The sequence below is a fragment of the Aristolochia californica genome, unplaced genomic scaffold (genome assembly GCF_029961685.1).
Source record: "Aristolochia californica isolate CCGP_79_NKW_82.1479 unplaced genomic scaffold, dmAriCali1.0.hap1 SCAF_1, whole genome shotgun sequence".
Taxonomy (NCBI): Eukaryota; Viridiplantae; Streptophyta; class Magnoliopsida; order Piperales; family Aristolochiaceae; genus Aristolochia; species Aristolochia californica.
In genome coordinates this window covers 56,647,203-56,662,047 of record NW_027181770.1, presented here as the reverse complement: position 1 = coordinate 56,662,047, position 14,845 = coordinate 56,647,203, and the positions used below count along the sequence as shown (strand labels likewise).

At 36.7% G+C, this 14,845-nt stretch overlaps 1 protein-coding gene across 1 annotated transcript; it reads left to right on the top strand.

Annotated features, from left to right (window-relative positions):
* Positions 1–12,348: 12,348 nt before the first annotated feature.
* Positions 12,349–14,666, top strand: LOC137962468 (uncharacterized). The gene is made up of 4 exons (XM_068809352.1): positions 12,349–12,570; positions 12,650–12,763; positions 14,001–14,105; positions 14,212–14,666. The coding sequence occupies exons 1-4, from the start codon at positions 12,486–12,488 to the stop codon at positions 14,481–14,483; spliced, it is 576 nt and encodes a 191-aa protein (XP_068665453.1). The 5' UTR covers positions 12,349–12,485; the 3' UTR covers positions 14,484–14,666.
* The last annotated feature ends 179 nt before the right edge of the window (positions 14,667–14,845 follow it).

Genomic DNA, 14,845 nt, shown 5'->3' with positions numbered 1-14,845 from the left:
ATTATTAAGCTTGAGTTCGATTACAATTTTAGGCTTGAGGCTAGGTAGGCTTGAGCTCAAGTTCGAAATCTTTAAATCAAACTTAGCTAGAACATAAGAAGGTTCGATGTCACCCTTATGCCCAATTTTAAGTAGAGGTTATTCCAAATTTTATGTAGAGGTCATGCCCAATTTTATGTAAAATGTATGTATAATTTTATATACAATTTATTTGATATGTATTTTTTGAAAAGTTTTAAATATATGTTGGAGCTCAAACTCGAGACATGTAATTTTTGAAAAGTTTTAAATGAATGTTGAAGCTCGAGCTCTGCTCGAATTCGGTTAAAATTATTGGGCTCGAACTCGGCTCGAATTCAGCTAAAATTATTGAGCTCGAGCTCGATGCCACCCTCACCATTAATATTATATTAAAATTATCAACTATCTTAATACTATGTTATTGACTATCTACTATCCTTAACTTACAACCTAACGATCAATTGCATCGTTGCAATCGATTACTCTCGTCTAGAGAAGACCAAATATAAGAGCACTTTTTTGTTTTGTTATCCATGTTTTGAAATTTTAGGAACCGAAATTCAAGATTTGTAATATTGGAAAAAGAAAATCTATATATTTTAAAATTTTATTTTATTTATAATGTAATGTGTTTTTAATTTAATATTTATATTTTTTTATATTTAATTTTAAATTTTAATATGATTTTTATGAAAATACTCAATGGTGCTTTAATCCTCCGCATCTAACCGGTTGACTCAGCGGGTCCGACTGCACCAAGTGAACAGCAGCCACGACGGCAAACAGCTCTATTGATGGCGTGTACGTTTTTCTGACTAATAGTGGCCCATAATTTATTTACCTATGAAAGTGCGAGTTTTGTTTAATTTCGATCCTCGGAAATGGACAGAAAAATTCGGCCCCCTGTCTGAAGGAAACCGGTATCGGAGTATCCCTCACCTTGAATCCCACTGAGAAACAGAGAACGCGAGTCAGCGGACGTCTGCCTCTTTCCCTATATCTCTCCTTCGAACAGTCATCACCCATTACAATTTCGCGGTGCCCTGTCAGGTTCTCGTTTCCACTCCACTGAGTGAAGCCCCTCGAAGGCGGAACACTCTTTCTCCTACTTCTGCAGCGCCGGACATCGGAGACTGGAAATTTCTTCTACTCCAATGACTCCGACAGTTTTCTTGATCTGAGGGTGGAGAAAGTGTTCGAATTGACCCTAAAATATGGCCGCGGTGATGACGCCCAAACGGAAGAAATGGACGGAGGAGGAGGAGCGAACCCTAATTGACAAATACGGAGAGATGCTCTCTGAGGGGGTGTTGGCAAAGATGAAAACGCGTGAGAAGAAATTCAAGCCAATTGCTGCGCAAGTGAACTCTCTCCACCACGCCCTGGACTCGGTTTCTTTCCCGTGGCAATGGACTTGGAAAGATGCCTCCACCAAGGTCCAGAACATGCGCCACCAGTATCTGTTAGTCAAACAGAAAATTAAGAAACCTCCTGCTGGTGAAGCCGCTGAGCCGGAGGAAGAGTTCGATTGGGTGGAAGGTCTCACGCATTGGCCCAATTTTCTCAGGTACAAGGATGTTTTTGGGGATGTTGCTTTGAGCGTTAACGAGTCAAATTCCGCAACTTGTAGTCGAGAAAATGCACGAAACTACGACCGCAGCCTTGTGACATGTGGAGATGGGTTTGATGGGGAGGAGAATGGAGATTTGGGATTAGGGATGGGGCTTGAGTGTGAAGGGGAAGAAGGGGAGGAGGAGAATTTTGAGTATGAGGAAGTAGGACACACACCCTCTGACTCGAGAAAGAAGAGGAAAAAATCAAAGGGGATGGAGCGGCAAATATTTGGTTTTCTTTCATCGCAATTGGCGCGGTTGGAGAGTCGGGCAGAAGCAGAGGAAGAGAAGGAGCGGATACGAGAGGAGAAGGAGCAGATGCAGGAGCAGTCTAGATGGGAGCGGCTATGCGAGTGGGAAGCAAAGGAGAAAGAGAGTGTGGAAAGGGAGAGGAGAAGGAGAGAAGAGGAGCTTGCCAAGTTTAGAGAATGGGAGGAAAGAATGGAAAGGAGAAGACTTGAATGGAGGAAAAGAACGGATGAGATGATGAACCAACATCGGGCAGCAATGGATCAGCTCCAGTCTCGGATACTTCATGACCAGCAGAGTGTAATGAATCAATTGCTTGGAATTGTTGCACAGTGGACAGGTACTTCAGCTGGAATCTCTGATCACACTGGGACTGGAAACCCCTATCTTTCCCAGATGATGCAGAATTTGCATCATGTAAATGGGATAGTTCATAGTGAGAGTAGGGTAGGAGGAGATAATCATGAGGATCAGTTTATTGTCGATGGGTAATGTCTGATTTGATTTGCTTGCAATGGTGTAATAAGGCTTGGTGTGTCTATCTTGACTAAAGACCAAAAGATCAACTCATTCTGTAACATGTACACAAATCTGCATGTTTTGAAGTTTGAGATACACTGGTACGCTTGTAACTTGTCATCATTTGTACTCTAATCCTTCATCTAACATTGTATCAATAATCATATTTTATTCAAAGCTTCAATATTGAGGAAAAAAAAAGTCTATTTCACTAGTTGGTTTTTCCTGTCAAACTGTAATTTGGAGTTTGAGATTCACTGGCCTCTGTTTAGCTTCATATTTTCATTTGCACTCCACCGGTGAAGTAGACTATGTCAAACTCTATCTTTGTATCTATTGTTGTGGCGTCTTCTATAGATATCAAGTTAATTGTAATTTTCATAAATTCCTATAGAGCAGAACAAGTTTTTTCTTGATAAGAATTGCTTTTGGTGGCAATGTCAGAGGTGGCATTGATTTCCTTAAATGATAGAAACCTCATCACTGGGGCATCTGAATTGCTATTAAATTGCAAGTTTCTCAATGTAGTGAACTGTTCTCAGGAAGCTGCATGAATTGCTCGGGGACAGGGCCCTAGATCATTGGAACTGTTCTCAGGGAAGCAGCATAAAGATGCAAATTTTTGTACCAGGCAAGTCTTACTTTTGCGCAAGTGTCAGTTTGTATTTCAAAGCAGCTGTTAGAGCAATGATGGTCTTGTGAAATTTGGGATCTAAGTTGAATGGGCAGCTAAACTATATGATACTGGCTAATATGTTCGAGGTAAGCGGACAAAGGCACAGTTTCCAGTTGAAGGCAGGGAAAATAGAGAAAAACGGCTAAAAAGAAAACAATTCATTAATGCGAGCATAGTGGCTCCTTTTGATGGGCATATGTAAGGAAGAATGTTTTAGTGGCCGAGAGCATCCCTGGCAATGAAATTTGATGATGAGTAAGCAAAGGCGGCAAGACCATATATTTAATATTCCGGTAAGCACGAGAATTGAAGCTCTGCATGATCTAATGGTGTTACAGAAAATTCTGATTGTAGCCTGGATGATATTAGAGAATCAGGATGTGAAATCCTTACACATTTTGGAAGACACCTCTTACAGCCCCACTACTCTAGTCCACACAGTAATGGTTAATCTAAAAACGAATATGAATTCAAATACCCGATGTGGAATGGCAGCGGGTACAAGACTGATTTCTATCTGATTACAATCCTAACTACAGGGAATGGCTAGTGGGCAGTTGTAACCACTCCCTCTTTTGATGGGAAAAAGGAAGGTTTATGAAATACAGATCTGGTCTAGCAGAGGCAGTAACTTCTGAATAGATGAGACGCTCTTCTGCAACTCTTGAATTTGATCGCCATGGCCAGAGGTAAGTATTTATTCTTCCGTTTGTATTCCATTTATGAATTTCATGATGAATGCAGAAATTCTTTTTTCTTACACAGGGAGCTGCAGAAGGAAGACGAGCATTTAATAAGGAAAAAGTTTGTGGCATGCCTGTTTTCAAAAGAAATGGGACACATTCTGATGAAGTGTAAGGGCTTCTGTTTTTTCCTGGTGTACAATCAGCCCATGTAGTTCGCAAGGAAATGACAGACGGCCAACAAAGATGATTACAAATTTAATGCAAATTTAAATGTTTCTAAACTGGGGTTGGGTTCATAGAAATGCTTTTTGTTTTTTTCGCAGGGGAGCTACTTTTTTGGGTGCACCATTAAAATCTCATTTGCTGTGCACCGTTGTTTTTGTGGTTTATGAAACCAACAAAATATTATGGCTTCACATTCTGCTGTCTACCAACTCAGCTTCCACTTTAACTACGGACAGAAAGCATGATCAGTGTTGGAGAGAATAGCTGAAAGAGTGACTGAGGCAGCAAAACAAACTTGGACGTCTCCTTACACCCATCGGCTGAAATCTCTTTGAGAACAGAGCATCATGAACGCCATATTGATTCGAAGCCCAGCGAAATTATACAGAATTGCCTTCAGAAAAAAAACAGAGAGAGAGAGAAGGTAAACGCTAGGTGGGTTTCCTAACTTAGGTAAAAGTTACTTATTATGTAATAGTCTTACTTTAAGGGAGGCTGATGACTTAGTGAAACTTCTTCCCTCAAAATACTCCAAGTAAAGCTCAAGTGACTCTCTATTCCTCTTTCTTTTCTAATAATTTCTTCTTCTTCTTTTCAGAAGATATGATAATATATTATAAAGAAGAATGTTATATTCTAGAGTCCCATTGTAAAGCAGACTGGGTGAGAGAAAAAGAACAGTGAGAGGGAGAAGAGGATGAAGAATTCCAGAACTGCTCATGTTCATATGGAAATCCTTGTTTGAGTAGGATTCTTACATAAAGCAATCGTCTGTCTTGACTGGGACTCGAGATCCAAGTTCAAACACTAGTTGCATGTCATACAATTTTTTTCTTCTAAAAAGCAGAATATTTAGTGTTAGATTCTAGAGTTTCATGTTTAAAAGATTTTAGAGTAGAAGAGGAGGAAAAAAAAGATGAGACGCTAAGAGGAGAACACGAGTAAGAGAAGGGGGAGAGAGCTAGGGTTTCACAAAGAAGAGCTAAGCATGCCCTCCCAATACTTCTTATTTATATTGATGGATAGAAACCCTAATACATTATAATGAGCAAAAAAAACTTAAAACACTTAGGCCCTATTAGTGTTTTTTTTCCAAGAAAAGCTAGAAAAGTATTTCTAAGTAGAAATATATTTCCTGGATTCATTAATTGGCCATTTTTCTAGGAAATTCATATCTACCTAGAGATCATTACCTAGAAAATTGAATGATTTTCCAAGCAAAGTTTTCAGCTATCAGATGCCAGAAAAATACTAGTTGGAAAAACATTGAGTCGACCTTATTCTACCTAATTCTTCCTGCAAATAGCTTCATATGATGTCGTCTTCCTCTCCAGATGATCTCTTCTCCTGACACTCTCCTCCTCTCAATGCTCTCTTCTCGTCCTCGATTTACAGGTAATACTCTTTCCCTCTCCGCATTCCCTTCCCTCCCTCTCCCCCCCTCCCTCCCTTCTCTCCCTCTCTCTCTCCTCTCCCCTATTATGGATGAGATTTTAAGATTTTTCTTATAAAATGCTACTAATATTTTGGAAGTCGAAATAAGATGATTAATCAATATCACCAAAGACTAGTATGACGAGTCCAAGAACAACCATAGGTAAAGTAATCTAACTAATTCAAAACAACACTGCAAAGTGTTGAACGAGGAACTATTTAATAGCTCAAAGAAATAATGGACAACTAAGCTCAATTAACTAAAGAATGGAAGACTGCATCATAGAAAAGCTAACTTAAATCAATGAAAATTATTATTATTCTCAAAAAAAAAAAAGGAAAACCAAATTAAATCAATAAAGGACAAAAAAAATAAAAAAATAGGTGAGAGTATGGTGTCTTATTACCAAGAAATGAGGAGAGTATACACTCATCTCTTTCTTAGTGACGAGATGTTTTCCCTTCCTTTGAGAATCTTTGGGTGTACTTGTTTTTGTTCATGTTACATCTCTCCACACTACTAAATTGGACCCTGGGGGGCAATTAAATGTATCTTTTTGGTCTACTCTAGTACTCAAAAAACATACGCATGTTATAATCCTTCTCTCAAGAAGATGTTTGTCACTAGCGATGTGACATTTTTTGAAGTGAAACATTTTTATTCATCCATTGGGGTGAAGATATGTCCTTTAGCTCTGAATATGATCTTCAAATATATGTTGTTAATAACAGTACATAACAACACATCACATGTAAAGAATTAAAGCCCTTCAGTGTAATAAGGACGAATGACACAATCTGTTGCAAGTTCAGCTGAGCTGCTTCTAACTATCTTTCAGAAGTATGCTGAATGCTACTGAACCGAGAGAGAGAAACAATAATGAATGTTGATAATTAAACTAGTAATGAATGTTGCTTCCACGCTCACTGAACCAATAATTAAACCAAACACCAAGTCAGTGAGATGAAACTGAGAACCAACCACATCAAGCTAGTTCATGAGCAGCTAGTGACTAAATATGGTATGTTTCCTATTTTCGAATATGCTCCATGTTATTGCTATTGTGATGGGGTCTCAAAGATGTAACTACATAACTAGAACAAGTTCTGAAATAGAACTTGAGGCAAGAGACAAGAGGCAATCTGCAAATACTTTCCTCATATCAAGCAACACAAAAAATGTAAGTCTTGTTTTGGTAAGTGCATATCTCAAAAGTAGGAAGTATCTTTAACTTGATCAAGATATATGTTTATCATAGGAAAGTTTTTAGAAAAATCAGTCTCAGAATATTTTATCAGGGATACTTTCCAGATTTTGTTGATTAAAAACAAAAACTTTCTAATGATGGAGTTTGACTAAATTAACAACATATTTGAATAAGGAATTGTTTCTAAAGAGAAGAGATATCATACCAAGATGCCAAGTTCAGAGAAGCTTCAGAAAAGGAACCTCAATCTGTTGGAATTTGTCCAGATCTCTTGAGCTTAAAAAAAAACACTCTTTGCATGTAACGAAGAACAAGAAAGAAAGGAGTTTTATGTCCATCTTCAGTAGTTCATCATTCGATATTCCAGCAATTCAAGCAAGTTTATGATATAAAAAAATCATCTAGTAGTAAAAGATTAAACCACTAGTTTTCCAAGCATAACATATTCAACAAACCATGCGTAAGCAAGGTTTTCTTGAAGAGAAACCATAGAAACCAACAACAACATGAAACAAAAACTGAATCAATATGTTGCTTCAACAATCATGAAACCGAGTGATGAGCAATCACTGAGTTGGATCATGAAGGATAAAAAATATGGATTCCATGCACGAAAACAACAAAGAACCACATCTTCCAATGATAAGGTGTCAACAACCAGAAAAAAAAGAAAAACTTATCTGACTCCAGGGTTGGTTACTCTATCAAGACCACCATACAAAGTTTTGGCACCTTGTAATCAACTGATCAATATCAAACATGGAATTCTAAAGAAATCATAGTTTTGATACCATGTTGATTTTCAAGATTCCATAACATTATTGTCTTCAACTTTAAGGTAATGAAAGAGACAAGGAAGAAGGAGAAGAAGAGAGGAGGAGAAGAGAGGAGGAGAAGAGAGAAGAGGAGGTGATGACCAAGAGGAGGGAGAGAAAAGGGAGCATGTTGAGGAGAGAAGGAGAGGACGATTAGGGTTATGAACTTGAGTCCTAATCCTCCACCTGAAGCTTTATTTATAGATGCATATAATACAATAATTATAAATGTACCCTTCACCCTAGCAGGAGTGAATAAGAGACAAAGATCATAGGATAATTAGATCAATGACACCCAAACTTGTCTATATCTTCTGACAACTTCATTCAATATGGCTGAAAATTCTCAAAATCTCTTCCATGAGTTTGAAAATTTTGAGTTTTTGAGGATAATCACTATCCCACTTAAAGGTGTATCAAGCTATTTAAGTTGGCCTCAATATGTCAAAAAGTTTTTGATTTCTCATGACTTGGTTGATCATGTTCATAACCCACCACTCTCTATTGATGAAAAAAGATGCAAACAACAAAAAGTGGCTAAAAGAATATACTCTTGTAATAAATTGGTTAACTAATAATATGGAAGAAGCAGTAGCCAACAACATTGTTCATCTTGATGCTGCCAAAATTATTTTCAATACTTGTGAAAAACTATACTAGCTTTGGTAGTCTTCAAATGTTGTATGATGTGTTTTAAGCTATGCACAATACTAAACAAAGGGGATGACCTCAATAAATATTTTGCCAAGTTTAAGGATTTGTTACAAAAATGGGAGTTCTCGTAGCCATACTCAATCACCATAGTAATTCACAGAAACTAGAGTGAAGAATTAGTTAGTGCTATTTATCTTGCAAATTCGAAGCCTTATCTTGATGTGGCCAAGTGCAAAGTCCTTATTTTCTTTGCTAACCCAGTATTTGATGAAATGTGCGCTATTATACTTAGAATACCACGACCTCATGAATATACACTAGAAGAGATAAATGTCTTCTCAAGGGAGAGGAACTAGTAGCACTGGAAGAGACCAAGGAAGAAGTAAAAGAGGGAGATTTGGAGGTCATTTTGGCCAATGGGACTTCTCAACTTCTAAAATTTGTATGTATTTGGATTGTCTTAACCATGTAGTAGAGAGGTGCTAGAAGTTACATGAAAGACCAACAATTTCACCAATCAATCATGTAGGTGATACTACTCCAAGGAATAAGGAAGCCATTATTGAATCATCTAAAGGACAAAATAATTAGAGAAACTTTGTAGAAGTTGAAAAGTATTTTGGCTTCTCCTACTACTATTGTTGTTACTATTGCCACTACAAGTACATTTTCTTTTCTTTCATGCTCCAGTTTTTCTCCTTGGATTACTGATTTAGGTGCACCAAAACATCTTACTAAAAAAATTGGGAGTTTATCATCATTGAATTCATGTCCCAATCATTGTTTTTTTTCTATTGTTGATGGATCATAAACCAAAGTTCAAAGCATAAGTGCTTCTCTCCTTCACATTCCTTACTACTTTCCAATGTATTTTTGTCCCATAATTTCCTTCCAAGCCTATGTCTGCTAGTTAGATAGCCAAAAAAAACTTCAACAATGGCTACTCTAAATAAACAAGTGACCCAATGGCACAAAAGACTATGTCACCCTCCATTATCTATATTGCAATCTTTAGTTCCTACTTAAAGCTTATTTCTATATTGTCATGTAAGTTTTGTTACTTGAGTATATATTAGAGAAGTGGTATTCCTTCTCACTTTGACATGGTTAGTTCTAGTCTATTTTCCTTAGTCCATTTAGATGTCTAGGGACTAGTCCAAGTTCCAAATAATACTCGGTCCTTATACTTTGTTGATTTTGTTAATGATTGTAACAGAGTTACTTGGATTCATTTAATTTATCATGGCTGAAACTCATTTAGGCATGGAAGTGCAACTTGTTTTTTTGGATAATACTCAAGAGTATCTATCGTTATAATTTCATAAAATTTACAAACAAAAAATAATAATTCATCAAACATCATATACTTATAAACCTCAACAAAATGGTGTAGCTACTAAAAAAAACAAACATTCGTTAAAAGTATCTTGAACATTATTATTATATATGCATGTGCCTCAATATAATTGGTCTTATGCAATTTTCATAGCTTGTCATCTCATCAATCACATGCATTCTAGTGCATTGGTCATAAACCACCTTTTTGACTCTCTTACCTAATTCGGATCCTTTTCCACTTTCACTAAGACTATTTGAATGTATTTGTTTTGTACATAATCTATCCCTAACTCTAAATAAGGTTGATACCAAAGCTTTGAAAGGTACATTCCTTGGGTATTCTAAAACTCAAAAATGTTTGTGTGTTACACTCATTCTTCTCAAAAACCCATTATCTTTGTTGATGTAACATTCTTTTAGGATATGTCATTCTACTCAAGCTTTTCTTTTCCTGGTTTTCAATCTTCACTTGTTGGTACGTCTAGGCCTATTGTACCACCTGTTCAGCTTCTTTTTTAGCCATTAGATAAGCAACAATAAGAGACCTTTTCACCATTGGACCTCCAGTCCCTCATGTCGTTTGTAGATAATTTTGAGGTTAATACTCCATCTCCCATTACTACTATAATGATACAAGACCCATTGCTATAAGAAAAGAACTTCAATCTTGTGTCTTGCAACAAACTTCCACTTCTCATCCTATTTCACATTTTATTTCTACTCAACATTTGTCTCCTAGTTGTTCTTTTTTAGCAGTCTAATCTTGTGTCTACATCCAAAAAAGATTATGTGAGGCTCTACAAGATCTAGGATGGAAAACTACCATGGAAGAGGAAGAGACGACCTAGTATGACATTAACACATGGGATTTGACATCTCTTCTAGAAGGAAAGTAACCCGTGGTCGTAGATGGGTCTTTACAATAAAGTATAATCTAGATCAAAACACAATTGGTTGCCAAAGACTGCACTCAATCCTATGGAATTGTTTATGAACAAACCTTTTCTTCAGTAGCTAAACTCAATTCGGAAAGATTTCTTATCTTTAGTGGCCACTTCATCCACGGATGTTAAGAATGTTTTTCTCTTTGGAGATCCACACACGTAGATTTACATGTCTCAACTACCAGATCTGGTGGTTGATGGGAAAAAGTGTTCATGTTTAAGAAGTCAATTTACGAGGTAAAGGAATTTCCTTGAGCTTGGTTAAGAAGTGAAACATATTAATCTTGGTGTGATTCTTATGGTAGTATATATAGATGATATAGTTCTTATAGGTAGTGATTTAAAAGATATTCATTAGGTGAAGGAGTTGGAAAAGGGGTTTCAAACCAAGGATCTTAGTCTACTTAAATATTTTCTTTGGATTGAAGTACCCCGATCTCGACATAGCATAATTTTGTCACAAAGGAAATATTTGTTGGACTTAATAAAAGAGACCAACATGCTTGGATGTTGCCTGCTTGATACTCCTATAGATCCGACTATAAAATTATGTGTTGAGTTGGGAAATGATATAGATGTTGAAAATTTTTAGCGACTAGTTGATAAACTCATCTATTTTACTATAAAATGGTCTGATATTTATTTTGTTGTAAGCGTTATCAATGAATGTATGCATCAATGTCAATTATCCCATTGGCAAGTAATACAAAGGATTTTGAGATATCTTAAGAAAATCCAAGACAAGGACTATTCTATAATTGCAATGGGCCTATTGAGGGTTTTACAGATGTTGATCGGGTAGGTTCTTTTAATGATTAGAATTCATTTTATACACTTTGGTTGGTGTTAATTTGTCATTTGGTGCAATAAGGAACAAAGTGTTGCAAAGTCTAGTGCAAAGGCAGAATATTATTGTATAGCCCATGCAGTAAGTGAGATGTTGTGGTTGAAGTCCTTGTGGACTAAACTTGGTTTCAAAAAATTCTATGCAACTTCATTGTGACAATTAGACGACCATTCACATTGCTACAAATTTGGTGTTTCATAAATAAATCTAACACATTGAAATTGACTATCTATTCGAGAGAAACTACATGTTGGAATTATTACCATGCAATATATCTCTTCCAAAATTTCACTTACAAATATCTTTACGAAGGTTGTAACAGCTAGTCACCTTCAAGGTTCATGATCCAAGCTAGGTCTTTACAATGTTTGCATCAGCTTCAAGGAAAGTGTTAAAAGAGACTAAGTTTTTTTTTCTTCAGTTTTGTCCCTACAGAAGAGTAAAAGTTTTTATGTCATTATGTAATGTTTTAAATGTTTACAAATAGAAGGATAAGAGGGAGCTTGACCTAACCCTAAGGTAGAGTTTCTCTCTACGTTTCTTTCTCCTTCCTCTCTTTACCACTTACACTTCTCTCTTCTCTCTTCTCTCCTTCTCTTATTCTTTCCTCTCTTTCTTCTCATGTTCCTAAAGCTAGCTCACAATGGTTCAAGACCTTAGAATTTAACACCAATATTGAAATTCCGATACTTGTCTCTCAAACCACTAGGCATATAGGACAATTTGTGCTTGGAAGAAAAAACTTCCCGAACTACTTGCAACTAAATACATAAGATATTGATATAATTATAGTACTTTGTGTCATTTTTTTAATCTTAGCTAGAACTTTGTAATTGAATTTTAAGTTGGAAGAACTTTGTATTTGTTTGTGTAGCATGTGTTCTTCAATGACTCCCACAAAGTAAAATATTTTAAATATCAATGATTTAAGAAAGAATGTCAAGAAACAAGGTAGCTTTAATCCACCTAACAGCTTTAGAATCTCCAATAACCATTCTTGTGCTTGGGATTTCTCACAAATTTCTCCTTTTATTTATTGTCCTCGTCTAGAACACTAATAAACTCAATGGAGATTGTAGTGTTCTACTTCACTACGCACCCAGGTTGACTCAATGGAGATGTCAAGCGAACTCAAGCTCTTTCTCTTGAAAAGAAACCCAATTAGATAACCAATTGAAAAATAACAGTAACACACCCAGCAAATTTCTTGCTAGAGTGACCATCACCGCTTTCCCTACTCCTGAGACCAGGAAGCAATGGCTGCAAATACCGAAGCAACTAGTCATAAACAACCATCTAATGGTTGGAAAGAACGGATTTACATCCCCACCCTTCTTGCAGGTCGTTTTACCGATCCCTACTTTTATTGTTGTTTTGTTATTTTTCTTCATTTTGAAAAAAACAGATGGTTGAATATCAGGAATTGTGGGTGGAGGAGTCGGTTTGATATCGAAACGTCGACTGCAATTTGGTGCGGTTAATCTGTCTTCAGCATATGCCTCCAATTTCGCCATCGTTGCCGGCTGCTATTGCTGTAAGTTGTCTTCGTGAAGCGTGCTGTTGTGGCAATTGGTTTGAGGGCTTTTAATCATTTGTTTATGCGTTTAAATACTGAGGATTCTCGTTGTAAATAAATTCAAACGGGTGATCAATAGTAGAACTGGTGAATGTGACAACGAACTAGAGAGTAGAGAACTGCTTCTCACAAGCCTTATGCATAGGTTACTTACCTGGACTTGTTCTGGCAAGGGGGTTTTTATTCTTCTTTGCCAGCAAACTACCGGATTTATGAACTTTCTGTTTTGTGAAGAACCTTTTTTCAATGTCATTGAAATGCGAAGGACTCTGCAAATGCATTAGATACATATGATTATATCACAGGCTTTCGAGTCTCTACTGCTTATAAGACTGTTTAACTACAGAACTTGATAAACCTTGGAGATTAGGAGTTGGGTTATCTTAATTCTTCACTGATCAAGTGCAAATTTTTTGGCTTAAAATGACATAGGCCTCTGAGGTTGGGAGGTATGATTATTCTAAATCTTTCTTCAAACGCAAAAACTCTCATTTATTTACCATTGTTTGAGATTCACTTTTCAATTCAAGAAGATCAAAGTCCGGTTGGTCTGTCCTTTCTAAATATATCCATTTTCCAGCCATTTTCTTTTTCAGTGTAAAATGCAGTTGTTGGGCATTTAGTGAGTTTCTTCTCACTATTTTGTGGCTTTTCTGTTAAATTAAGAGGTGCAGATTTGAATCTGCTGAAAAAGGGTACATGCATAGGGAGGGAAAATTTCAACTGTATCATGGAAAAGAGTTACAAATCACAACCATATCATTTTTTTATGTCCATGCTTTACCTTGCAACCCCTCTGGATGGCCTAGCCTGATATATGGAATTATGAAAGAGGAATATGCTTTGGAGTTTGTTGTTTCATTTATTTAAATAAGTCTCCAGTAACAGGTCATCTCATGTGATCTAGGTTCCTATTGTGGCTCTTCATTTCATTTAATGAAGTTCTGAGAAGCTCTTCTATTACTCTATGTCACCTATCTCTACATTATTTTGGGTTAGCTATTCAGTACACTTATCTTGCTTTACTCTGGTATGCTGTTCTACTGTTTATTATTTTTCTTAGTCGTGATGGACAACATGTTCTATTAGCAATGGTGAACCTTCTCTGTCATATGCATATCCCACAAAATAAGTTTGTTGCTGTTTCCTCAAAACTCTCGTGGATAACTTATGGCATTGAACTCTGCCTGTACAGCTGCACGTGAACTTGTAAGGGAGACGCGAGCTTCAAGCTCCGATGACCTGATGAATTCAGTCCTAGGAGGCATTTTCAGTGGTGCCTGTCTTGGGCGCATTCAAGGTTCATTCTTTGCTTTTGTAGTTAGTTTTGGGAGTTTTAGTTAATGATTCCTCATGGGTGCTTAATTAAACCATCTCAATTAACTATTCTGTTAAACCAATCTTAGGCGGTCGACTTGGTGCAATCCGCTATTCTGTCATCTTTGCAATCGTCGGAACAACTATAGATTATGCCACTCTACATCTTAAACCACTATTGTGGGACTCTGGTGATCTTTCATCAGCTGAAGATTCACAAAAGAGAAGTAAAAAGGATTGGAATCTTCCTGAGTGGTTCCCCATTCAAATACTAGATGAGGAAGCTCTGGCTGCCAAAAGGGCTCGAGAACAACAATTGAAAGCAGAATCACTTGGTAAACTAAGTAAAGAAGAACCATGAGACTTGATTTGACGATCTTTTAAATTTCTCTTTTAACATTGGCCTCGCAAATGTGATTTTTTGGTTCTGTTTCTGTAAGTTAAGCAGGTTAGAGCTATTTAATGCCCTGTACAAGGCAGGTTTTTGTTCTGGTTAGATGAGTTTTCCAAAAACATGAATAAACTTATAGTTGAATTGTGCTTGTGCGAGATCCTAATGGAAACGATTTCTCAAATTAGATGATCTCCCTCATACACTTTCTTTGCTACAAACTTTCACGGAGAAGAGTGGTTTCTGAGATGCTCATAATTAATTGGACCTACATTGACTATTCTTCTTTGGTTTTCGAAGATAGAAATAGGGCACCGGCAGTGAATGGTTTA